General features: G+C 49.4%; 1 protein-coding gene across 12 annotated transcripts; it reads left to right on the forward strand.

Moving 5' to 3' along the window:
* The first annotated feature begins 205 nt into the window (after positions 1–205).
* Positions 206–22,602, forward strand: DEF8 (differentially expressed in FDCP 8 homolog). Of its 12 annotated transcripts, none has more exons than XM_077891243.1 (12): positions 206–314; positions 4,590–4,723; positions 6,090–6,187; positions 7,304–7,453; positions 8,373–8,514; positions 9,791–9,955; positions 10,542–10,669; positions 10,859–10,972; positions 11,477–11,557; positions 12,307–12,447; positions 12,569–12,678; positions 13,757–15,744. In XM_077891243.1, the coding sequence occupies exons 2-12, from the start codon at positions 4,600–4,602 to the stop codon at positions 13,857–13,859; spliced, it is 1,356 nt and encodes a 451-aa protein (XP_077747369.1). In that variant the 5' UTR covers positions 206–314; positions 4,590–4,599; the 3' UTR covers positions 13,860–15,744. The 12 variants fall into 12 exon arrangements, with proteins under 12 accessions (XP_077747369.1, XP_077747370.1, XP_077747368.1 ...); XM_077891244.1 differs by lacking the exon at positions 206–314 and adding an exon at positions 1,813–1,945; XM_077891242.1 differs by lacking the exons at positions 206–314; positions 13,757–15,744 and adding exons at positions 3,273–3,347; positions 21,402–22,602.
* Positions 22,603–22,676: the final 74 nt, after the last annotated feature.

The following is a 22,676-nucleotide window of genomic DNA, read 5'->3' on the forward strand; positions in this document are numbered from 1 at the left end:
GGATCCCTCCCACTGGGCTTTTAAAAAAGAAATTAAATACCACCATTTCTTCTTAAGTGTTGTGGTTTCGGTTTAAAGCACGGCTTTTATGATTACAGAAAATGCAGACAACGCAGTCGCCCGCCGCGGTCCTTGACACCCATTTCCCGGAGCGGGACGTGGAGGCCGCCGGGCGCGGGGCGGGGCACGCGGACTCCGGCCCCCCGCTTGCCATGAGCCTCCGGGCCGCAGGCGGCAGCAGCGAGCGGCGGGCCGGATACAATGTAGCGAGGGCGGCGGGCGGGTTACAATGTAGCTAGGGCGGCGGCGGTCAGGTGAGCGGCGGAGGGGGGGATCTGGGCGGGCCAGGTGAGGGGCGGGGGTGCTGGGGGTGGAGGGAGCCCCTCCCGCAGCTCGGGAGTCCCCCTCCCTCCACCCCTGTCCCGAGGGCGCGGGGGAGGAGCGACCGCCGGAGCGGGGTTCCGACTGCTGGGTCAGCGCGCCCACGTCCCGGGCCTCACGGGCACTGGGGGCACTGCTGACCGGAGCTGGCCCCCGCGCTCGGGCAGGTGTAGGACCCTCCCTGCCCGCGTCCGGCCGTCAGCTTGCGCTGTCCGCAGGTCCGCGAGGCCCGCGCCGGCTCTCCCGGGTGTGCACCTCGGGGAAGGCCGGGCCTCAGTGTCCTCACCTGTGGAGTGGCCGGGCAGGGGGCAAGGGGCCTGTCCCTATGCGGAGCGGGGCGCTCAGGGTCCCAGGAGGGTGTGCCTGTTGTCAGCGAAGTGCGGGAGGTGTCTCTTAGGGGTGGCTCCTCGCGGACCCGGGGCCACTCTGCCGGGCTTCAGTGGCAAATACTCTTAGAGGGCAGTGCCCCTGCGCCTGCTCCCTGCAGGGTCCGGCCAGGCCTCCTTCCAGGGATGAAGAACAGGATGTACCTTCTCCCCTGCCCTCTCCCGGGGGAATTCTAGGGACCTCCAATTGTGTCCGGGGTGATAATAGAACCTGTTTGGTGGCTGTACCCCAGGCAGGACTCTGGAGGCGAGTTTAGTGCATCAGGAGTGCTTCTGCGCTTCAGCGTGGGATCTTTCAGTGCCTCGAGATCTTGGGCTTTATTCTGAGGTTCCCTTGCATTGCTAAGTTGTCTTGTCCTCCCCTCATTTCCCCCGCCGGAGAAAGGTCCTCTCTAGAGGAGGGCAGAGGCTGGTTAGTGGGTTTCCTTCATTCCTCCTAGAGACCAAGCCTGAATCTGAACACAGGGCTCTCTGGGAGTTGGACCTGGTGGAGCAGCTGGGGGCCGATCAAAGTCAGCTGTTGTGAGCTGCATCCCGTGGGCTTTTGTGTTGGGACACCACTTGTCTGCCCTCAGAAGCCTGAGCAAGTATGATTCTCCAACTTGGCAGGTTAGAGGCTGAGGCTGAGAGAGGTCAGATGACCATGTATTCATTCATCCATGGCCTCTGTGCCAGGCCTGGAGCTGGAAGGCACTGCCCATAAGGAAATGCCTGAAAGATGTTTTTTCCAGGGGAGTGTCCAGCCCAGAGGAAAGCTGTTGGGAGGAGCAGAAGTGTTCTTTCCTTTGACCTCCTCTGGCCATATTTTAAAATGCTGGGAAGTTTCTTTGGGTTTGGGCTGGTCGTCATGTGATGACAGTTATAGTTTGCTTAGCAGCAGCTCTGGGCTATGGGCTTCCCGGACATACTTAGTCCTTCTACCCACCCCAGGAGGTAGGTATTCTCCCTTATTTGTGGGTAAGGGAATAGGGTCACATAGCTCATCACTGGGAGACCCAGAATTTAAATCATGGCTATCTGATTCTTTTTTTTTTAATTTTTATTTATTTATGATAGTCACAGAGAGAGAGAGAGAGAGAGAGGCAGAGACATAGGCAGAGGAAGAAGCAGGCTCCATGCACCGGGAGCCCGACGTGGGATTCGATCCCGGGTCTCCAGGATCGCGCCCTGGGCCAAAGGCAGGTGCTAAACCGCTGCGCCACCCAGGGATCCCGGCTATCTGATTCTTAATAACATTAGTAACAATGATAATAGTAAGCTGTACCTGATATTTATTGAATGCATACTGTGTGCTGGCCAGGATACTAGGAACTTTGTATTAACTAATTTAATCTTCATAATAACCATATACAGTGGGTACAATTATTACCCCCATTTGAAACATGAGAAATCGAAAGCAAAGAAGGGTTTAGGGATTTGCCCAAGACCATAAATGTCAGCTAGGAGCTGTTAGAGCTGGGATTTGAATAGCACCAATTCATTTTATTACCACAGTGTTCTTGGGGTGATCAGTCAGGATTTGTTTCGGATGTAGGAGATAGAAATCCCTCTCCTAGTAATAGTGGTTTAAACAGAAGTTTATTTCTATCTCACTTGAATGAAGCTTGGGGTGAAGCAGCTCAGGGCTTCTATGTCAACCCCAAGGTGGCTACTACAGCTCCACCCATTACATCTGCCTCCCAGGTGGCAAGAAGTAGGAAAAGCTGAAGAGGGGCAGTGTCTCCTTTGAAGAATTCCCACCGATCTTTCTGTTTAAATTCCATTGGTCTTAACATAGTCGTATGACCACATCTAAGTTTAGGGAGGGAAATTGCGATCAGACAAAAATCCAGCGCCCCCCCCCCCCTTTCTCAGTCAAAGAATTAAAAACAGATCTCTTTTTTCTATCTCAGCTGGATAGTTGTCTAAAAAGTAAATGCAGGTTTTATTGAGGACTCTTGCAGTTGGGGAAAAGAGACCTCAGTGTGGGACTGAGTTCAACTTGGAATACAGCTTGGGCAAGCGGGAATTTATAGCCAAAGAGCAGGGTAAAATCAGTGGGGGGAAACATCAGGGGTCAGGGATGGGGAATCTGGCTAAACTGACCTAACCAGATCTCTGGTGAGGGCATGCCAGGGTGATCAGATGTCACCCTCAGCACATTTGAGGGTGACCAGGTTATCAAGGTGGAGGTCTCTTGCTAAACAGATACAGCAGAGTTTTTGCTAGGATTGGATTTCACAGGAAGGGCACAGATGGGCCTAGGAGAAGGTTCAGGAGCCTGACTACAGTCTGGTTAGGCAAAGAATCTTTGTCGCCACTGGAGAAGATGGGGGTGAGTGAATACTGACATGGCTGGATCTATCCTATAATCGGGGTGCTTCCCAGGACACTGTGGCATGTGCCGTTTGGAGAGGCACTGGTTCAGGGCCCAGCCACCCTGAGTGAGTGACCCAAAGCTGCCAGGTAATAAGAAAGAGGAGACTAGAGCCCAAGGCACCTGTGTCCTCTCCTGTGGCGATCCAGGAGCAGCCAGTCAATGGGTGCTGGGTCCTACCAGACGAACTCCCCACCCACATCCCCACCACAGATGCCAAACAGGTAAGACAGGTCCTACAGTTAGTGTGGGAGCTTCTGACCCAGATGCAGAGCATCCAGCACTGGTCAGGGGTGGGGATGACTCTTGTCAAGGCTGTCCCATCTGGGATCAGTTCTCTTTCCTTTGGAGGGGGTGCAGATAGGAGTCATAGGATTGTCTTTGATAATTACAAATTATTTTAGACCAAATAGGCACAGAGAAAACATAACTAATACCTGACCCTTACTACAAAGCTTTAAAAAAAAATCTGACGTCCTCTGAACTCATGTCACCCTGGAGGCAGAGAGGCTAAGGAATCTGGTCCAGTTCATTGAGTGGGAGGACCTGGGATACGAACCACTGCCCCAGTCAAAGCCCCTTTATCCTTGTCAGGAGCCATCTGCCCTGTGTGTTCTGTAGTTCGCTGAGCTCTAGGGAGGGGAGAGAAGTGCCAGGTGGTGAGCTAAGCATTCCCTCTTTCCTGGGATCCTAAGGTATGGGGCCATGCCCTGGCTCAGGCCAATAGAGCATCAGTGGTAATCCAGGCCAGTGAGGTGTCATTCTGGCCTACATGATGATTAAGGAGCATTCATGGAGCCTTCTCCACATTCCAGCAGAGATGTAGAGCTTGTTGGGGCACCAGGAGGATGGTCCCTGCCCAAGGCCACAGTGCAGGAAGCAGAGCAGGTCCGGATCCTGGCTTTGGCTCCAGAGTGTCCAGTACTTTGACCACTGGCTGTCATCACTGATGGTTCTGCTCAGCGGCTATAGTTTTGGGGAGCTCTGACAGAAAAGGAGCACTTCTGGTCGGGGCTGGAAGCAAGAAACCGAGTCCTAGGAGGTGTTGATTCATGGGAGCAGCCAAGCTTTTCCTTCTCAGCAGGGAGGGCATGGCTGGACTGGGGCTGAGTGAGGTATCTGGGGCCTCCCTGTGCTGGGAGGTAGGGAGCTGAGGTTCCAGACTGGTGGGGGACCCTAGGGTAGGTCATGTCCCTCTCCTAGCTCTGTTTGCTCCATCTGCGTGCCCTGAGTGGGCTGCTGTTCCTGAAGAGATGTTACCAGTGAGGGGCTGGGTGACAGGCTGAGCTGCTTTGCAGATGGGCAGAGGATGATGGCTGTGGTGTGGGGGTGTTCTACTGGGACTCTCCTGGGGAAGTGAAGGAGGTTGGTCATCCCCTCTGAAACCCTAGGACCTCAGAAAGGAGATGGGAATGCCGTGAGTCTAGGAGCTGGATGCTCATTTCTGCCTTCCTCTTGCCCTGCAGGTGGGATGCTATGGAATATGATGAGAAGCTGGCCCGGTTCCGGCAGGCCCACCTCAACCCTTTCAACAAGGAGATTGGGCCAAGGCAGCATGAGCAGAGGGCCAGTGAGGAGACCTCAGAAGTCGCTTCTGAAGGTGGGTGCTGGGGGGAGGCCTGAGTGGGCAGGCCCTCACTTGGGCCCCCCCATCCTGTGTTCCTCATTCCTCCCATGGACAGTGCTGGCTTTCTCAAATAGCTGGATACCTTGCTGGCCACTTCTCTTTTCTCCTCGGCACAAACCGCCTGTTCTGTAGTTTACTTACTTCTGTCACCCCATTAGAACACGCACTCAGGTCAGGAGGGTGTGAGCTCTAAGAACTGCAGATGGAGTCAACAGAAGGCATTCAGGGTGCATGCAGAGATCTCCTAGAGTCCACACAGGCACGCAGGAATTCTTCCCACAACTACCCAGCAGCCTTGAATCCATATATGCATACATGAGGTATGTTTGCAATTAGGATGTTTCTGGAGTGCTTGGGTGGCTTAGTCAGTTGGGTGTCTGACTTGGGCTCAGGTCATGATCCCAGAGTCCTGGGATGGAACTGTGTGTTGGGCTCTGCACTCAGTAGGGAGTCAGCTTATGCCTCTCCCTCTTCCCCCACTCATGCTCCCTTTCTCTCTCTTTCTTTCTAAGATTTTATTTACTCATTTGACAGAGAATGAGAGAGAAAGAAAGCACAAGCAGACAGAGCAAGAGGCATAGGGAGAGGGAGAAACAGGATCCCTGCCAAGCAGAGAGCCCGATGTAGGGCTTGATTATAGGACATTGGGATCATGACCCAAGCCAAAGGCAGACATTTAACTGACTGAACCACCCAGACACCCTCTCTCTCAAATAAATAAATAAAATCTTAAAAAAAAAAAAAAGAAAGAAATTGAGATATTTCTCTACTACTGTTCTGTGGACCTCTCATAGCACCATGGGTATCCACTTCATCTTCTTGGTTTCTTTCTTTTCTTTTTTTAAATTTTGGTTTTATTTTATTATTTTTTTAATTTTTGGTTTTAGATTTATTTTTTCTATCTCATCTTTTGAATCTCTCTCTCTCTCTCTCTGTCTGTCTTTAAAGATTTTATTAAAAAAATAAAAAAATAAAAAAAAAAGATTTTATTGATTTATTCATGAGAGACAGAGTGAGGGAGGCAGAGACAGAAGCAGGCTCCCTGCAGGGAACCAGATGTGGGACTTGATCCCAGGACTGTGGGATCAGGCCCTGAGCCCAAGGCAGACTCTTAACCACTGAGCCACCCAGGTATCCTGGCTCTCTCTTATTTGTGCAGGCTGTGGGTTCCTTTGCAAATGCAAACAGGGCAGATACCAGGGCAGGGCTGGCTCCCCTTAGCATCTCCAGTAGGCTTTTCCCATCCACTATGGTCCTTCCCACTCCAACGTACTCCTGGGGAAAGGCAGGTTGATTGTTCTTCCTCTCTTTACTGCTTACCACCCTACGCCCACTCCAGAGGCCCTGCCTGAGCTGCCCCCTGGAGAGCCAGAATTCTGCTGCACTGAGCGAGTGATGGATCTTGGCTTATCTGAGGACCACTTCTCCCGCCCTGTGGTAAGGTTTGGTCCTGGGGTAGGAGGGGTACTGGGTGAGCCCCCAAGGCAAGAGGAGCCAGCCATTTCCTTATCACCCTATCCTCAGGCAGCAGGACCAGTCCACCTCAGCTGGGGCTCCTGGGAAATCCTATAGCTGCAGCAGGGTGAGGGAAGGAGGGTGGCCTCCTCACTCTCATCTGTTCAATTTTTGTTCCATGGAAACTTTTTCTTTTTTCAGTTAAAGGCTCCAAAATTTTATTTTTAAAAAGTTTGAAAATGTTTTAGTTTTGTGCAAAGTATCTTTTTTTTTTTGTGCAAAGTATCTTCAGCTTTTACTTGAGAGAAACATAGTAACATTCTAATGTAACCAAAATCAAAAAAGATTCACTCAGAAGCCCATATTTCTCATTTACTTTTCATTTTGTATTTGTGTTTTGTATTTTCATTAAAATTTTTTTGAGCCCCTCCTACAGGCCATACACCAAACTCCAAGAGTAAAGGTGTCACCATCTCTTTGCTTGGTCTCCTGGAGGAGGAGGGTGGCTCCCGTGGGCAGCTCTGTCCCTTTCCTGGGGTGAGATCAGCCTCAGTTCCCCAGCTTAGACTTGAGCCTGTCTTCCTTCCCAAGTGACAGCAGTATCCTGAACCTAGGGCCTCTGTTGGGTCCTGGCCCTGAGTCTTTATGAGTTGCTGGTGCTAGGGGTGGATGGGTGCATGCGGGCATCTCTGGGGCTTTGTGATCAAGCTGGAGGCCACTTCCTCTCCTTCGTGACAGGCAAATTGTCATTTCCCCAGCTTTCATTTCAAGAGGAAGCTCTGTAGAAGTGAGCAAAATAGCATAGCCAGAAAGGTGATTGGATTTCTAAAATAAGGAAGTTGTGTTTTGAAAAACATCCTGAATTAGGTTTTCAGAGGCCTGTGAGTGGACAGGTCCATGGGGGGCAGGTGGTACGGGGTGGTTCCTACCTTATTCTTAACTTTCCTGGACTTTGAACAAGTCCTCAGTCCCTTCTCACTGGGCTTAAGTTTCTTCATCTAGGCAAGGGAGGAGTGGGGAGGTCTGCTGTGGGGTTGACCTCCACATGGAGAGCATGCAAAGTAGCCATCTGATGCTGTCACCTGCCAACCTGGGCAGGGTCTGTTCCTGGCTTCTGACATCCAGCAGCTGCGGCAGGCTATCGAGGAATGCAAGCAGGTGATTCTGGAGCTGCCTGAACACTCAGAGAAGCAGAAGGATGCCGTAGTTAGGCTCATACACCTCCGGCTGAAGCTCCAGGAGCTGAAGGTGGGTGCTGGCCTACTCTACCATGGAGGCCACTGGAACAATGTGAGGATGTAGAAGTCTCCCATTCTAGGGGCTGAGGAGCTGAGGTAGAAAGCACCCAGAAAGGGAGGGGCAGAAGTAGGCCTTTACCCCATGTGCAGGCTCTTTCTCTGTGAGTCTCATCTCCATTGGCCAGTCCTGGGCACATGCCCATCCACTAGCTCAAGTAAGTGAGGCATGTCCTACCTTGAGCCTCATGACCTAGAGTGTATGTGGGGTGGCTTCCTGAGTGTTTCACGAAGGAGACAATAGTAAGGGTAATGGATCCTGGAGGCCCAAACCCACAGGTGTACCTGATGCAGTCCTTGGGCATGTACTCTTTATCTTGGCTGCCACTGTGTCCCTGTACTGACTTATGAGTCTTTGGGAATTTAGAAAGTAGAATATTCATTAGGGTACAAATAAGGCTTTAGTAACAAAGACACCCCAAAGTATAGTGGCTTCAAGGAATCACATGTGTACTTTTATTCATGTGGAGATCTCACAGGTGATGGAGGGTTCATACGGCAGCTCACAGTGTTGCGGATCCTGGGCCCTTTGTGTTTGTTGCTTTGCCAGTCCTCATGGAGAATCCAAGATGGCCCCATGGAACCTCTGGGTCTATACATAGCAGAAGAAAAGCTGGGAGGGGAGAGAAGGCCATACCACTCCTGCTCACACACCCTTGGCCTTTACATAGGCCCAGGCCAGTAGTGCGGTGCCGGGAAAGCAAGTCTGTCATCTGCATCGTCCAGGCCTGCCTGGGGAGTTCTGTTGCTAAAGGGAACGGGGGGTGTGACATTGGGGGAAACTCACAATATTTGCTATAAATGGTACCTGGAAGAAAAGGAAAGGAGTTGCAACAGGCTCACCTGTGACCCCTCCCTGGGCCTCTCCCCAGGACCCCAATGAAGATGAACCCAATATCCGAGTCCTCCTGGAGCACCGTTTCTACAAGGAGAAGAGCAAGAGTGTCAAGCAAACCTGTGACAAGTGTAACACCATTATCTGGGGACTCATTCAGACCTGGTACACGTGCACAGGTGGGCCAAGACCCAGGCCCACTTCGGCTGTCTGGGCAGTCCTGGTCCCCAGGGCAGGACAGAGACCTTGCAGCTCTGCTCCCTCATCTGGCTTCTGGTTGGGTGAATTCTCTGCAGTGGACTCAGTATTTACTGAGCATTATGGAGTACCTGGGATAAAACAAGGGACAAAAGACTCTTTATGAGGCTCACATCCACATTTGCCTTTCTAGGATGGTGGCTGCAAGCCACATGTGGCTATTCAAATTTATGTTTAAACTAGTTAAAATAAATAGCTATTTAGCTCCTTAGTTGTACTGTCTCAATGGCTACATGAAGCTGGTGGCCACCATATTGGACAGTGCAAAGAGAATATTTCTATTTTTGCAGAGACTTCCTGTGGATGGTACTGTTCCGAATGAGCACACTGAATATAGACAATACAGTGCATTGAAGAAAAATAAGGAAAGGGAATAACATGAGTCAGGGAATGTGATGGGTATGGATTTAGGATGGAATGAAAAGGCATCATGTGACATTCAAGCAAAACTTGCAAGTCAGGGTTTAAGCCAGGAGTATATCTGGGGAAGAATGCTCCCATGGGGGAGTTCTCTGCAAATGCCCTGTGGCTGATGTGTGTCCAGTGTCTTCAGTGTGGACCAGAGAGAAGTGTGGCTGGGGCACTTCATCTGAGAGAAGCATGGTAGAGGTGGGCTCAGAAGTGGCCATGGGCTTTTCTGATAAGTGCACTGGGGGCCACCAGTTGATGCTGGACATGCCTAGGTTTCAAAAGAATCACTCTGGCTGCTGAGCTGAGCATGAAGGAAGGAGTGCAGAGGTACACGGGGAGGATGACAGCCCTCTGATCAGGGTGGAGCTGTATGGGGTGAGAAGGGTGCAAGACAGATATGAAAGGGAGGTTGAGATGACATTGCAATGTTTAGTCTCGGCAGGTGCAAAGATGAAGTCACTGAAGTCTGAGGTGGGGAAAACCACCAGGTGGGAGGTAGGCTTGTTAAGGAAGAGCGAGAATTTCATTTCGACAGAGTGAGTTTGATGCCTTTGTGGCATCCAGGTGGGAATGGCAGGTAGTTTGGGGTTGAGGAGGAAGGCCTGCATGCACTCCCAGGGCAAGGCTTGGGATGGAGACTGAGGAGGTCTTTGAAGTTCTCAGACCTACAGTGGGGTCTGGAGAAACTCTCAGATTAATGTGGGAATTGGGGGAGAGCTGAAGGCCAGTCTGGGCTGTAGGATGCCCCCCACTCTGAGAGGCACACTGTTGGTCTTCCCACTCCAGGATGTTATTACCGATGTCACAGCAAGTGCTTGAACTTTATCTCCAAGCCCTGTGTGCGCTCCAAAGTCAGCCACCAAGCCGAATATGAGCTGAACATCTGCCCCGAGACAGGGCTGGACAGCCAAGATTACCGTTGCGCAGAGTGCCGGGCACCCATCTCTCTGCGTGAGTGCCCCAGGAATGAGTGGGGGGAGGGGGGAGGGAGGGGGCTTTGGGCAGGTGTGAGAAAAATGGATAAATCAGACAGCGAGGGACAGCTGGGCTCCTGTGGATGGTGTCCTGTTCTCTTGGGAAGTGACAGGAGGCTGCTGCTGCTGGCACCTTTTCACTTCCCACTCAAGCAGACAGAGGTTCCAGCCCAGGTCACTTAGGAGGACCCACAGGGCTGGCCTACACTCAGCCTCCTGTGTGGCTCCATTGTCACAGAGAGCCCATCTAGACAGGAAAAATTGCACAATATCACTTACATGCCACGTGTCAGACCTTCTTCCAGAGATTCAGTAATTTTAATTCATGGGGTCCTCTCAGCAGTTCTATGGTGGGGGTCCTATTTTGTCCTGTTTACTGATGACAAAACTGAGGGTAACGTGGTGTCCTGATTTGCTTCAGGTCTTGTGGCCAAAAGAGGTTGCGTCAGGTCTGGAGGGTGGAACCTCCCAGATGGGTGGCTCCCCCCAACCATGTTTTCTATGCATTATGTCAGAGACCCTGAAGGCAGCCTCAACTTTGTAATGACCCGTCCCTTCTCCAGGGGGCGTGCCCAGTGAGGCCCGGCAGTGTGACTATACGGGCCAGTACTACTGCAGCCATTGCCACTGGAATGACCTGGCTGTCATCCCTGCAAGAGTCGTGCACAACTGGGACTTTGAGCCACGCAAGGCAAGGGCAGGAGAGCACGGGGCCAGAGCTGGTACTCAGGCTGGGGGGGAATTGGTGTGGGAGTGGGGGGAGATGTAGCCCCAAGGACGGAGAGCCAGTGCTCAGGCCTGCCTTAGGTTGGGGGGGAGCATGGTTCTGGGGGGGTCATGTGTGTTGTGCTGGAAGTGCCACTCCATCATGTCTCCCCAGGTGTCCCGCTGTAGCATGCGCTACCTGGCACTGATGGTGTCTCGGCCAGTTCTCAGGCTCCGGGAGATCAACCCTCTGCTGTTCAACTATGTGGAGGAGCTGGTAGAGATCCGGGTGAGGCTGAAAAGGGCAGGGGTGAGGGTGGACCCTACTCTCCCCATGTGTCCTGGGAGCAGAGATGCCACCTGCTAAGGTTCAGTGGGGCCCCTTAGCTGTCCTTAGGGCTACAGACACTAGAGCAATGTCCAGTCAAGATATGAAACTAGGCCCAGAGGCAATTTGAAAGTTTCTAGTAGCCACATTAAAAAAGTAAAAAGCAGGGAAAGTTAATTTTAATATACAAAAGATTATTTCAACATAATCAACATACAACATTATTAAGATGTATGACATTCTTTCTCTTTCTTGGACCACATGTTTGAGGATAAACGCTCCTCGGGGTTCATTGGCCTGGAAGCTGTGGTTCGAACTGGAGCTTGGCTGGAGCTCTCAGATCTGGCACCATCCTGGGGGATGGGAAGTCACCTCCTGTCCCCTCGTGACTTGGAGTGCCAGCCCCCTTGGCCACCCAGACATGCCACCTGGCTGAGAATGCCTACCTGCCCCTCTTGTCCGTAGAAGCTGCGCCAGGACATCCTGCTTATGAAGCCATACTTCATTACTTGCAAGGAGGCCATGGAGGCACGTCTGCTCCTGCAGGTCAGGCCACTGGCCCAGAGTGGGAGCTGGAAATCCAGGGTGGGAAGGGCAAAGGGGAAACAGAGAGTCAGGGCTGTGAGGACACGCTGCTCCCAAGACTTTTTCCGATGACTTTAGCTTGTGTTGTGCTTTAGCATAGTGTCTCCCATACTCTGTCCCAAGGGACACTAGGTCTTCAGTAAGCACACAGGCATTCTGTTCACAGAAGTGTTTTCTGATGACATCACCGAGGAAAGCGGGTATCACTCTGCAGAGCCCTTACCTGGATCTCCACACAGTGGACACACAGGGCACAGTTCCGCCCTGGCAGGATTGACCACATTTCTCAAGGCTCACCTATTTATTTGTTCAACAAGTGTTCATGGGTATTCACTGTTCTAGATCCTAGGGAGCAGGGAACGAAATAGGCAGGAATCCTCACCCTCACCTCAGGGAGCACTCTGCAGGTGGGAAAGAAACATAAATGGGGTGGTGAGGTATGTGGGCAAGATAAAGCAGAGAAAGGAGGTGGTAAACGGGGGCAGGGTTGGGAAGAGGTATGACATGCTGGGCTGAGCTGGGGTGTGCACAATGTGTTGGGAGCAGCAAGGTGGCTGGCCAAGCAGCAGCATGGCTAGGGGAGCACCATGGAAGGCATAGAGACCGCCACTATCTGTTGCTTCCATGAGCGCCCTGAGGCCTGGACGATGGGTAGGCAGTGGAAGGGGCCCTCACCCAGTGTTTGGGGTCACGGTTGCTGGGACCCGCAGCTCCAGGACCGGCAACATTTTGTGGAGAACGATGAGATGTACTCCATCCAGGACCTGCTGGACGCGCACACAGGCCGCCTCGGCTGCTCGCTCACGGAGACCCACACACTCTTCGCCAAGCACATCAAGCTGGATTGTGAGGTGTGCCCCCTGCTGCAGACTGGGGGGTATCTCTCTGCTCCCAGTCCCGAGGGCAGGGAGGGCGTTAGGTGCCCTTGGAGCAGGCACTGACCTGCCCTTCACTCTCCGCTGTTACCCCCAGCGCTGTCAGGCCAAGGGCTTTGTGTGTGAGCTCTGCAGAGAGGGTGACGTACTGTTCCCGTTTGACAGCCACACATCTGTGTGCACCGAGTGCTCTGCCGTCTTCCACAGGTGAGTGTGGCTCCCACCCTCCCTCAGGCCAGGCCTGGGAGCTCCCTGCCACAGCGGGAAGGAGGGTGAGGGAGGCCTTTGGGTGTCAGTCCTTGCTGCCTTGATCCTAATATGGGCTTAGACCCTGGTGTGTGTAAGAGTAAATTTGAAGTTCTGCTGGGAACAAGCACCCATGGGGCTGGGTGGTGCTGCAGGTGTGCACATGGAGGCTGACCGGCTTCCCTTCTCCATCCACCCTGAGGTGTAGCAGCAGCCAGAGGTTCTGAAACTTTCTAGTTCCTGGCACCCTCAGTGTCTCAGAGATTTTCTTCGAACATCCCTAGGCCAAAAGAAATACCTAAAGTTATTATTAAGTACTTAGGTTCAAACAACTTAAGCATTTATGACGAAAAGACTTAGTGGATGTTTGGAAAAATAATACACATACATTGGAAAAAAATAATTTAATTCTTTAATAAGTACAATTACTAATAGGTGTGTGCCTGCTGGGCCTTGCATGGCATCTCACACTGGACTCAGATGGGTACCTCCCATTTCTGTCCCTGTGGATTTTTGTCTGGCACTTGCTGTTTGTCCTAGCAACCATGGACGTTGCAGACCTGGAGCTGCTGTCAAGGAAAGGACTGTGGCAAAAACTAATGCTCCAAATGTGGGTTCTGTTGAGCAGCAGTGTGTGTGCTGACAGATGTCAAGTACTGTTGTGTCCCTTCAAAACTATAATAGACCCCAGGACCCTGTGCACCCCCAGTGCCTCAGGTGGAGACTTCTATGCAGCAGTGGTAAGAGCAGATACGGAGGTCGAGAGTCTGAGAGCTCCAAGCAGAAGTCACATGGTAACCAGCTAGCTGCCGTGCACCCTGTAGGGGGTCTGCACTGAGGCACTGGGTCACAGACCTGGGTGCACCTGGGTGCAGACTTGGTTTCTGCCCTCTGGTAGAAACTACCTCATCAAGTTTCCCCATCTGTAGAAAGGGGATCGAAGGGCCTGGTTCATGAAGCCTGTGAAGGCTCAGTGGTAGAAATTTACATGCAGAGCCCAGACCCTTGCTGGGACTGACTCCATTCTCCCTGTCCCCAGGGACTGCTACTATGACAACTCCACCACGTGTCCCAAATGTGCTCGGCTCACCTTGCGGAAGCAGTCACTCTTCCAGGAGCCTGGTCCAGATGTGGATGCCTAGAATAACAGGCACCCCTTCCAGGCCTATCTGGCATCCGAGCTGCTGGTCATAGCCAAAGTCAAGGTGTTTCTTGTGTTCTGGAGACCCCTAGGGTACAGTCCCTGGACTTGTCCCCTGTGCTGGGCCAGAGGGGTGTACGTGGCACCATGAGGACCATCATCCTTCTCCCAGGCACTTGTTGGGACTTGTGGAAGTCTTGTCTGTTTCTTTCCTGAGTGTGCTGCTGTGAAGGCTGCAGGGCTCCATAAGCAGGGAAGTGTGGAAAGGTTTCTCACCCAACCCTGTGGGGGCCTTGGCCACCTTGAAAACCCTTGAGGGCTTTGGGGGAGTGGCTGACAGGCCCTGGGAATGCTGGCTGCATACACCCAGCGTTAGCCTGTTTTACCTACAGTGGATGGTTTGGATCTACCTGAAGGCCCCTGTCCCCTTAGCCTTGTATTTGGGGACTTCTAGTTGTCCCTGGCTAGGGTTGTTCATGACTGTCTCCTGAGAGCCCTGTTCCTGTCTCTTGAGGGCCTCTCTCTCTGGGTTTTCCTCCAACAGGGCCAGTCCAGTTCTGTACAACATGGAGGGAAGTGAGCTGTGAAGCTCTTCCTCCTGGGTGGACCAGCCACTGTTCCTGCCTTTGCTCTGCCAGCTTACTATGGTGCTCCAGGCTAGGTGGCTGGGGGTCCAGTTGTAAGAAGCTGGGCCCTTTCCCAGTTTGGAGCAGGGTCTGGGGAGGTTCTAGGTTAGCCAACAGGGTTGGCTTTCTATAGTAGGCCTATTTGCCTGAGGAACTCCATGCTGCTGCCACAGTGCCTGTGGCAGACTCTGGACAGCTCAGAAACCACCAGCCAGTGGTCTTTTGTTTGGGAGTCTGAGGTCAGGCACTGGGAATATTTGCTCAAGGGAACTTTGGGCCGGAGTCCCAGAGGCTGTGCAGGAAGAGTGGGGCATGGGATGTGGAAGGTTCTGTACACCAGCTGACAAATGGAATCCCTGGACAGAGGACGAGCACCCACAGCTCTTCACTGGGGGAGCCACAGTCAGCCTCGGTATTTGCAGAGATGCTTTGTGTTTCAGAGACCCTGCCGTTGAGGGGGAGGCCTGTGGGAAGAGGACGCTTCAGGATGTGGCTTTCCAGTCTCTTGTGCCCTCTTTCCCAGACTGTGCTTGGCTGTTGATGTGCATGGTTGATACACATAGGTGGTGGTGGTGGAACATAGCCATTTGGATATCCATCACCTTCGACCGGGAAGCCCAAGAGGTGAGGTCTCAGCCAGCAGAAAGGTCAGCTTAGCTTGCTGGCCGATGAGAAGGGTAGATAAAGACAGTGTCACCTCCTCCTCACTTCTCTGCATCAGAAAGGCCTCTTGCTGTGTGTTCTCATCTGCCTTGGGGTAACAGTGAGAACAAGCACTGGTGAAGTTGTGTCAATGATAGGTCCCCACCCTGCTTCCCCATCTCCTCTTCAGAGCTGAAGAGGAGCTTAAGGGCCAAATGCCCTTTTCCTACACCTCCAGATCTGCACATTTATCACCACTGCATTACATTTCTGTCATAAGGATATTGGCCATTCCCGAATTTACTGTGTAATGAACATCACATTATTGCAGTTATAATCACTGTGTCCACAGATAGCGTTAATATGCTGGTGTCTGCTGGACAAAGAGTTAGCTCCCTTTTAAACTACTCCCATTTCCTCCTCCCCAATATCTCCACCTACCCTTTCTGAATGACAGTCTTTAAACAAAATCATGTGTGGGTCTTGGAGTCCACAGCCTGGTACAAGAACCCACCAAAGAACCAGTTTGCATGGTCAACACTTCACAGAAGAGAAGCAAGGCACATCCAGCTGTAATGATGCCGCAGCCGCTGTCTCATTAAATCTGTGTTCTCTAGACTCTGGTTTGTGTGGTGAATTGGGGACAAGGCAGGGTTTGTTGACATGCAGACCAGTTGCAGGCTTAGGCAGAGCCCACAGTCTTCCTCATCTAGTGGAGTCAAATGTAATCTGTTTTGGGGAGGAGTTCTTGTTGGGTATCAGACAGAGGGCTAAGTGTGTGGATTCCCCTCAGCTCCATTTCTATGAATGATGAAAACATACCCTGTGGGGTGTTTAGGCTCTAGGAAGCATTGAGCACTGAGCCTGGCATGCAGAGAATGCTCAGTACACAGAAATTGTGTCTTCTAGAGTCCTCAATGTGGAAGAATTATCTCATCAACCCAATGCAATCATCGAGAAACTGGGCTAGTCATGCAAGTCACAGGTTCAGCTCCTAGCAGCCTCTTTCACAAGCTATATCCAAAAAAGGGCCCTAACTGCAACTCAAGACCATTCCCATGTTCTTCAGAACTATAACTGCCCCCCTCCCAAATTATATTCAAGCCCCTGTATATGTACATTCTTTGTAGAATCATGCTTACAGTTATGACCAGGATCTCAAAGGGGCCATGACCCAGGGAACATAAGGAATCTTCTCCTTTAGAAAGTGTCTTTATACATCATCCACACCCGGTTGCAATTCAGGTAGGCCGACAGACTGCAACCCTATGTCTAAAGAAACCAGAGAGTTCTGTTGGGGTATGAGCAGAAGGGAGGGAGGGATGATGTGGGAGGGCTGTTTGTGGGCCTGGTGCCAGCATGTTTGAGCACATACCTCCAACTACAAATAACTGTAAAGCTACACTTTGGATACTCGATGGAAGATGAAGTATGTTTTCCCTCCCTTTCAGGTGATTCAATAATATTTTCACCATTTATATTTTGACAAATACAGGCTTACAGAATTATTGCAAAAACATTCTCATTGGGCAGCCCCGGTGGTGCAGTGGTTTAGTGCTGCCTGCAGCCCAGGGCATGATCCTGGAGACCCTGGATCGAGTCCCACGTCAGGCTCTCTGCGTGGAGCCTGCTTCTCTCTCTGCCTCTCTCTCTCTGTGTCTCTATGAATAAATAAATAAAATCTTAAAAAAAACATTCCCATTTACTCATCTCCTGGATTCCCTAAATATTAACATTTGCCACGTTTGCTATATTCTTTCTCCACATATGCATATTTCTTTTTCTGAGCCATTTGGCAGTAAGTTGCAGAGATGATGCCCCTTTCCCTCTAAATACTTGGTGGTGGTGGAACCATGGCCACGGTTCAATTATGACTGGAAATTAACACTGGCATGATATAGAATCTACAACAAAACTTATTCAGATTTTACCAGTCAGCTGCTATGAATATTTAGCTGTCTTTAATTTGGAAGGGTGCATGATATGGACACCTTTAAAAAAAAAACACAGGGATCCCTGGGTGGCGCAGCGGTTTGGCGCCTGCCTTTGGCCCAGGGCGCGATCCTGGAGACCCGGGATCGAATCCCACATCGGGCTCCCGGTGCTTGGAGCCTGCTTCTCCCTCTGCCTGTGTCTCTGCCTCTCTCTCTCTCTCCGTGTGACTATCATGAATAAATAAATTTAAAAAGAAAAAAAATTAAAAAAAATAAAAAAATAAAAAAAAAACACAAGCTAATTGAAGGATATCCTTGAATGTGGATTTTTCTGATAGGATTCAGGCTTTGTACTTTGGGTGGGAATTCCCTAAAAGCGATGCTGTGTCCTCAGTGCATCATCTGTCCCTTTCCTGGAGATGCTGGCTTTGATCCACTAGTCTCCTGTGTCCTTTTGACATGTTCCTGTCATTCTTTAAGCACTGTTTACCTTCTAGCATACTAAACTGTTCTTGGTTTCTCTTGCACTTTCCCAGTCCTAGTCCTGAAACTGTCCATTTCTTCAAGGAGCCCTAATACCTGTTAGTGGAGAATGGTATTCAGATACCAGATATGGTCGTGTGGTATGCTCATTACTAGTGGGCTGTTACTGCTTCTAGGTCCTTTTAATAGAAAGCTAGAAAACAGTATCTGACTCTCCAGAAACATCTTAAAAACCATGAGTTCACATTGATATTTCCAATTTCAAAGCAACACCACAAGGTTCTTTCCCTTTTTCATATTTGTAATTCCCTTCCTGATAGAAACCTGGCTCTATTTCCATAAATATTTGCTCAATCCTAGAACACACAGAAAGTACCTTCCGCATTGCTAACCTATGCCTCTGTGTAAAAGCAGCTTACTAACTAGAGTTTAATAATTGTCTAGAGTTCTTTTTTGTTGTCAGCGTGAGGGCATACAATCAAAACTCGAGTGTCAAAATGGACTTCGATGTTTCTTGTCACTGTGGGTGTGTGGTATCTGTGAAATATGGTTCCATTCGTATACTCCATTTTGGCTTATTTCTCTTTTTTATTTTTGTGATATATTAACATGGTTCCCAATGCCAGAACTTTACCAAAGGCCAGGGTGCATAGCTGACTCAGTTGGTAGAACATACGACTCTGATCTTAGGGTTTTGAGTTCAAGTCCCTCATTGAATGTAGAGATTACCTAAAAATAAAATCTTTTTCTTTTTTTTTTTTAAAGATTTATTTATTCATGAGACACACACACACACACACACAGAGGAAGGAGCAGGCTCCATGAAGGGAGCTCGACGCGGGACTGGATCCTGGGTCTCCAGGATCAGGCCCTGGGCTGAAAGCGGCACTAAACTGCTGAGCCATTGGGGCTGCTTTTTTTTTTTTTTTTTTTTTTTAAGATTTTCTCCATTTATTTATTTGAGAGAGAGCACAAGAGGGGGAGAGGGATAAAGGGAGTGGGAGAGGTAGGCTCCCTATTGAGCGGGGAACTGGACACAGGGCCCAAACCCAGGATCCCAGGACCATGACTGGAACCGAAGGCAGACACTTAACCAACTGAATCACCTAGGTGCCCCTTAAAAGGAAAATCTTAAAAATAACAACAAAACTTTACAAAAGGCCTGTCAAATATCTTCCTCCACACCTCCTCCTATTCCTTCCTCCTTTTCAATCCTCTCCCCTACTGGGAAACCAATCTCTTTAGTCTCTTGCTTCTCTTTCCTGTGTTTCTTTTTGCAAAAATGAGTAAGATACATATATATTTTCTTATTTCCTTTTCCCCATCCTTTCTTTTTTTTTTTTAAGATTTTATTTATTTATTTATTCATGAAAGACACAGAGAGAGAGAGAGAGAGAGAGAGAGGCAGAGACACAGGCAGAGGGAGAAGCAGGCTCCATGCAGGGAGCCTGATGTGGGACTCGATCCTGGGACTCGATCCTGGGACTCCAGGATCAAGCCCTGGGCCAAAGGCAGGCGCTAAACCGCTGAGCCACCTAGGGATTCCCCTCCCCATTCTTTCTTCCACAAAAATGGCAGCATACTATTCTTTTGCATGTTGCTTTTTTCAATAGTATACCCTGGAAACCATTCCCCATCAGTTCTTCCTCTTATTACTGTTATCATCATTTACATCTAGATTATATAGTCCATTGTGCATAATAGCCATTTCATATTTGAACACTCTTCTATAGATGAATATTCAGGCTGTCTCCTCACTTTTGCAATTACAAACAAGGATGCAACAAATAATCTGTACACATGTATTTTCTTTTGTTGGAGGAGTATCTTCAGGGTACAATCCTAAAAGTGGGATTGTTAGATCAAAAGGAATCTATTTTTTATTATGAGTATCTAGTGCCCCTCCATAAGGGTTGTACCAATTTGCATTCCTTTTTTTTTTTAATTTTTTTATTTTATTTTATTTTATTTATGATAGTCGCACAGAGAGAGAGAGAGAGAAGCAGAGACATAGGCAGAGGGAGAAGCAGGCTCCATGCACCGGGAGCCTGACGTGGGATTCGATTCCGGGTCTCCAGGATCACGCCCTGGGCCAAAGGCAGGCGCCAAACCGCTGCGCCACCCAGGGATCCCCCAATTTGCATTCCTATCAGCAATGCATGAGGTGCTTGTTACCCTAGAGCTTCACCAACAGAATGTGTAGTCATACTTTCTGATTATTTGCCAATCTCATTAGTGAGACGTTATCTGTGTAGCTTTTTTTTTTTTTTTAAAGACTTTATTTATTCATGACAGAGAGAGAGGGAGAGAGGCAGAGGGAGAAGACACATGCAGGGACCCCATGTGGGACTTGATCTCAGGACTCCAGGATCACACCCAGGGATCCCTCTGTGTAGCTTTAATTTGCATTTCTCTAATTATGAATGAGGCTGAACATCTTTTCAGGTTCTAAGGTATTTATTTATGAATTATATCCTTTGTCCTTTTCTCTTGGTATTTTTTTCTTAATCTTTTTTTAAAGATTTTATTTATTTATGACGGGGGGGGGGGGGTAGGGCAGAGAGAAGCAGGCTCCATGCAGGGAGCCCCACTCGGGACTTGATCCTGGGTCTCCAGGATCACGCCCTGGCTGAAGGTGGCGCTAAACCGCTGAGCCACCTGGCCTGCCCTTTCTCTTCTTAATCCTAAGAGCTCTTCACCTATCTGGGGTATTAGCCCATTATCTGTGAGATGTTGCAAATATTTTCTTCCAGTTTGTCAATTTCTTTTGACCTTATTTGTAGTGATATTCCCCCATGGAAAAAGTTCTTTTGTTACATTTTAATGCAGTCAAATTGATTAACTTTTTAAAATATCATCTGGGTTTTATGTCAGAAAATTTCCCAGCAGCCAGATCAAAGAGGTGTTCATCTATGTGTTTTGTAGTATTTGTATGGCTTCAAAGTTTACTTTTGGGTCCCTGACCTGTTTGTTTATTCTTATGTATCCTATGAAGCATGAATCTAATTTTACCTTTTTCTAAATGATTAACCAGTTGTCTTACACCACTAAAAAAAAATTCTGGGCTTCCTATCTTATTCTACAGGTCTGACTACTGCACTGATTTAATCACAGCAGTTTTATAGTTTGTTTTAATGTCTAGATGAGCTAGTCTCCTCCTTACAGTTTTCTCCTTTTAAAGAAATTTTCCGGGCAGCCCCGGTGGCGCAGTGGTTTGGCGCTGCCTGCAGCCTGGGGTGTGATCCTGGAGACCCAGGATGGAGTCCCATGTCGGGCTCCTGGCATGGAGCCTGCTTCTCCCTCTGACTGTGTCTCTGCCTCTCTTTCTCTCTCTCTCTGGGTCTCTATGAATAAATAAATAAAATCTTAAAAAAAAAAAAAGAAATCTTCCTGGGTATGCCTGCATGTAAATATTCTAAAACACATATTTAATTGAAATTTTAATGACAAAATTTGATACTCTCAAGTGTCAAAATGAAAATACCAGAAACAGTTTCCAGGGATGTGAAGCACCTGGAAATAGAGAGGCGTGGCTGGGCCTCATCCCTTGAGGTCATCTTTTTTACTTCCAGCTTTATTTTGATGAATGTTTGGTTACACACACTGAAAAAGAGAGTTGCTTTGAGCGCCGCTAAGAGAGTTGCTTTGAGCGCCGCTTTTTCTCCTTGTACAGTTCCCTGTAGCAGTTTATTGCATCATTGATTGCTCTCGAAACTTGCATTTTCCATTCCTCATTGGGGCTGTTACTGGTAAGGACTTGCAAGCCTGCCTCGAAATGTGAAAAGGCTGTTGACAGCTCTCCTGTGGTTAGTTGGCGCAGGGCAGGTGGAACATCTTCACTCTCCTCCTCTCCTTTAGGCTCCTGTTCCAGTTGCATCAGCTCCTCATTTGAGAGATCTTCCTCGTGGGACCTCAGCAACTGGTCCACATCAGCTTCTACAACCTCTTCAAAAGCCACATTCTTGGCGAGGGTCACAATGTTTTGTTGAAGCTGTACAATGTCATCTGTTTGGGAAACACTATGGAACTGAACACACTCAGGCCAAATCTTCTTCCACACACTGTTCATTGTTGCTGGTCTGAGCTCCTCCCAAGCTACTGCAATGTTGTCTATGGCATCCAAGATACTGTACTTACTCCAAAACTCCCTGATCGTGGCTGTATCTTCTCCATCTGTTGCTTCTAGGATGTGCTCAAAAGTTCTTCTCAAGTAATGAGCTTTGAAGGTAGAGGCTATGCCTTGACCCATGGGCTGGATTGAGTCAGCTGTACTGTCATGAAGATATTCCACTCTTACATTATCAGACAGATCACTCAAATTTACTGGGTGGCATGGTGCATTGTCTAGGATGAGCAATGCTTTATTGGTGAGATTATTCTGGGCACAGTATTTTTCAACAGCAGGGCAAAAAAAGTATGTGAACCATTCCTGAAAGATGCTCCTGGTCACCCACGCCTTTTTGTTTGAGCGCCAAATCACAGGCAAATTGGGCTTGGAGTACCCTTTCAGAGCCTTGGGATTTTCCAAGTGGTACACCAATAAGGGTTTCAGCTTAAAGTCCCCAGCTGCATTGCCACCAAGAAGCAGCATCAAGCGATCTTTGGAAGATTTAAAGCCTGGCTCAGCTTTCTCTTCCATAGAAATAAACATTCCCTCTGGCATTCTCTTCCAATAAAGCCCTGTCTCATCTACATTAAAAACTTGCTGAGAGGTGTACTCACCTTCTTCAATGATGCTTCTCAGCATTTCTGGATATACATCCTTGTTTCCAGGAGCTGCACTGTTCATCTTGAAGTGGAGCAGACAATGGCGCTCCTTGAATCTCACAAACCACCCTTTACTTGCACTAAACTTTTCTGTTTGAGAGCTTCCACCTCTTTCACGCTGTAAGTCATCAAACAAACTCTTAGCTTTCTCCTGTATAATGGTGACACTCAGGGGCACATTCCTCTGGCTCTGGTCTTCAAGCCACACGTGCAGCAGGCGCTCCATGGTCTCCATGAGTGCACTTCGATGGCGTGTCAACCGAGAGGCTCTCAAGGGAGTAGCTATTTGTGAGTTCGCTTTGATTTTTTCTTTATTATCTCGGATTGTGGCTACCGTCGAGACAGCAAGGCCTAAGGCTTTTGCGA

Source organism: Canis aureus, chromosome 3, assembly GCF_053574225.1.
Source record: "Canis aureus isolate CA01 chromosome 3, VMU_Caureus_v.1.0, whole genome shotgun sequence".
Classification (NCBI taxonomy): Eukaryota; Metazoa; Chordata; class Mammalia; order Carnivora; family Canidae; genus Canis; species Canis aureus.

Bases quoted from the DNA above. Each gene is read 5' to 3' on its own strand.
- DEF8 (XM_077891236.1), top strand. From the start codon at position 3,286: ATGGGTGCTGGGTCCTACCAGACGAACTCCCCACCCACATCCCCACCA. The intron at 3,348-4,589 runs GTAAGACAGGTC...CTTGCCCTGCAG, and splicing joins CCACCACAGATGCCAAACAG to GTGGGATGCTATGGAATATG. The intron at 4,724-6,089 runs GTGGGTGCTGGG...CGCCCACTCCAG, and splicing joins CTCAGAAGTCGCTTCTGAAG to AGGCCCTGCCTGAGCTGCCC.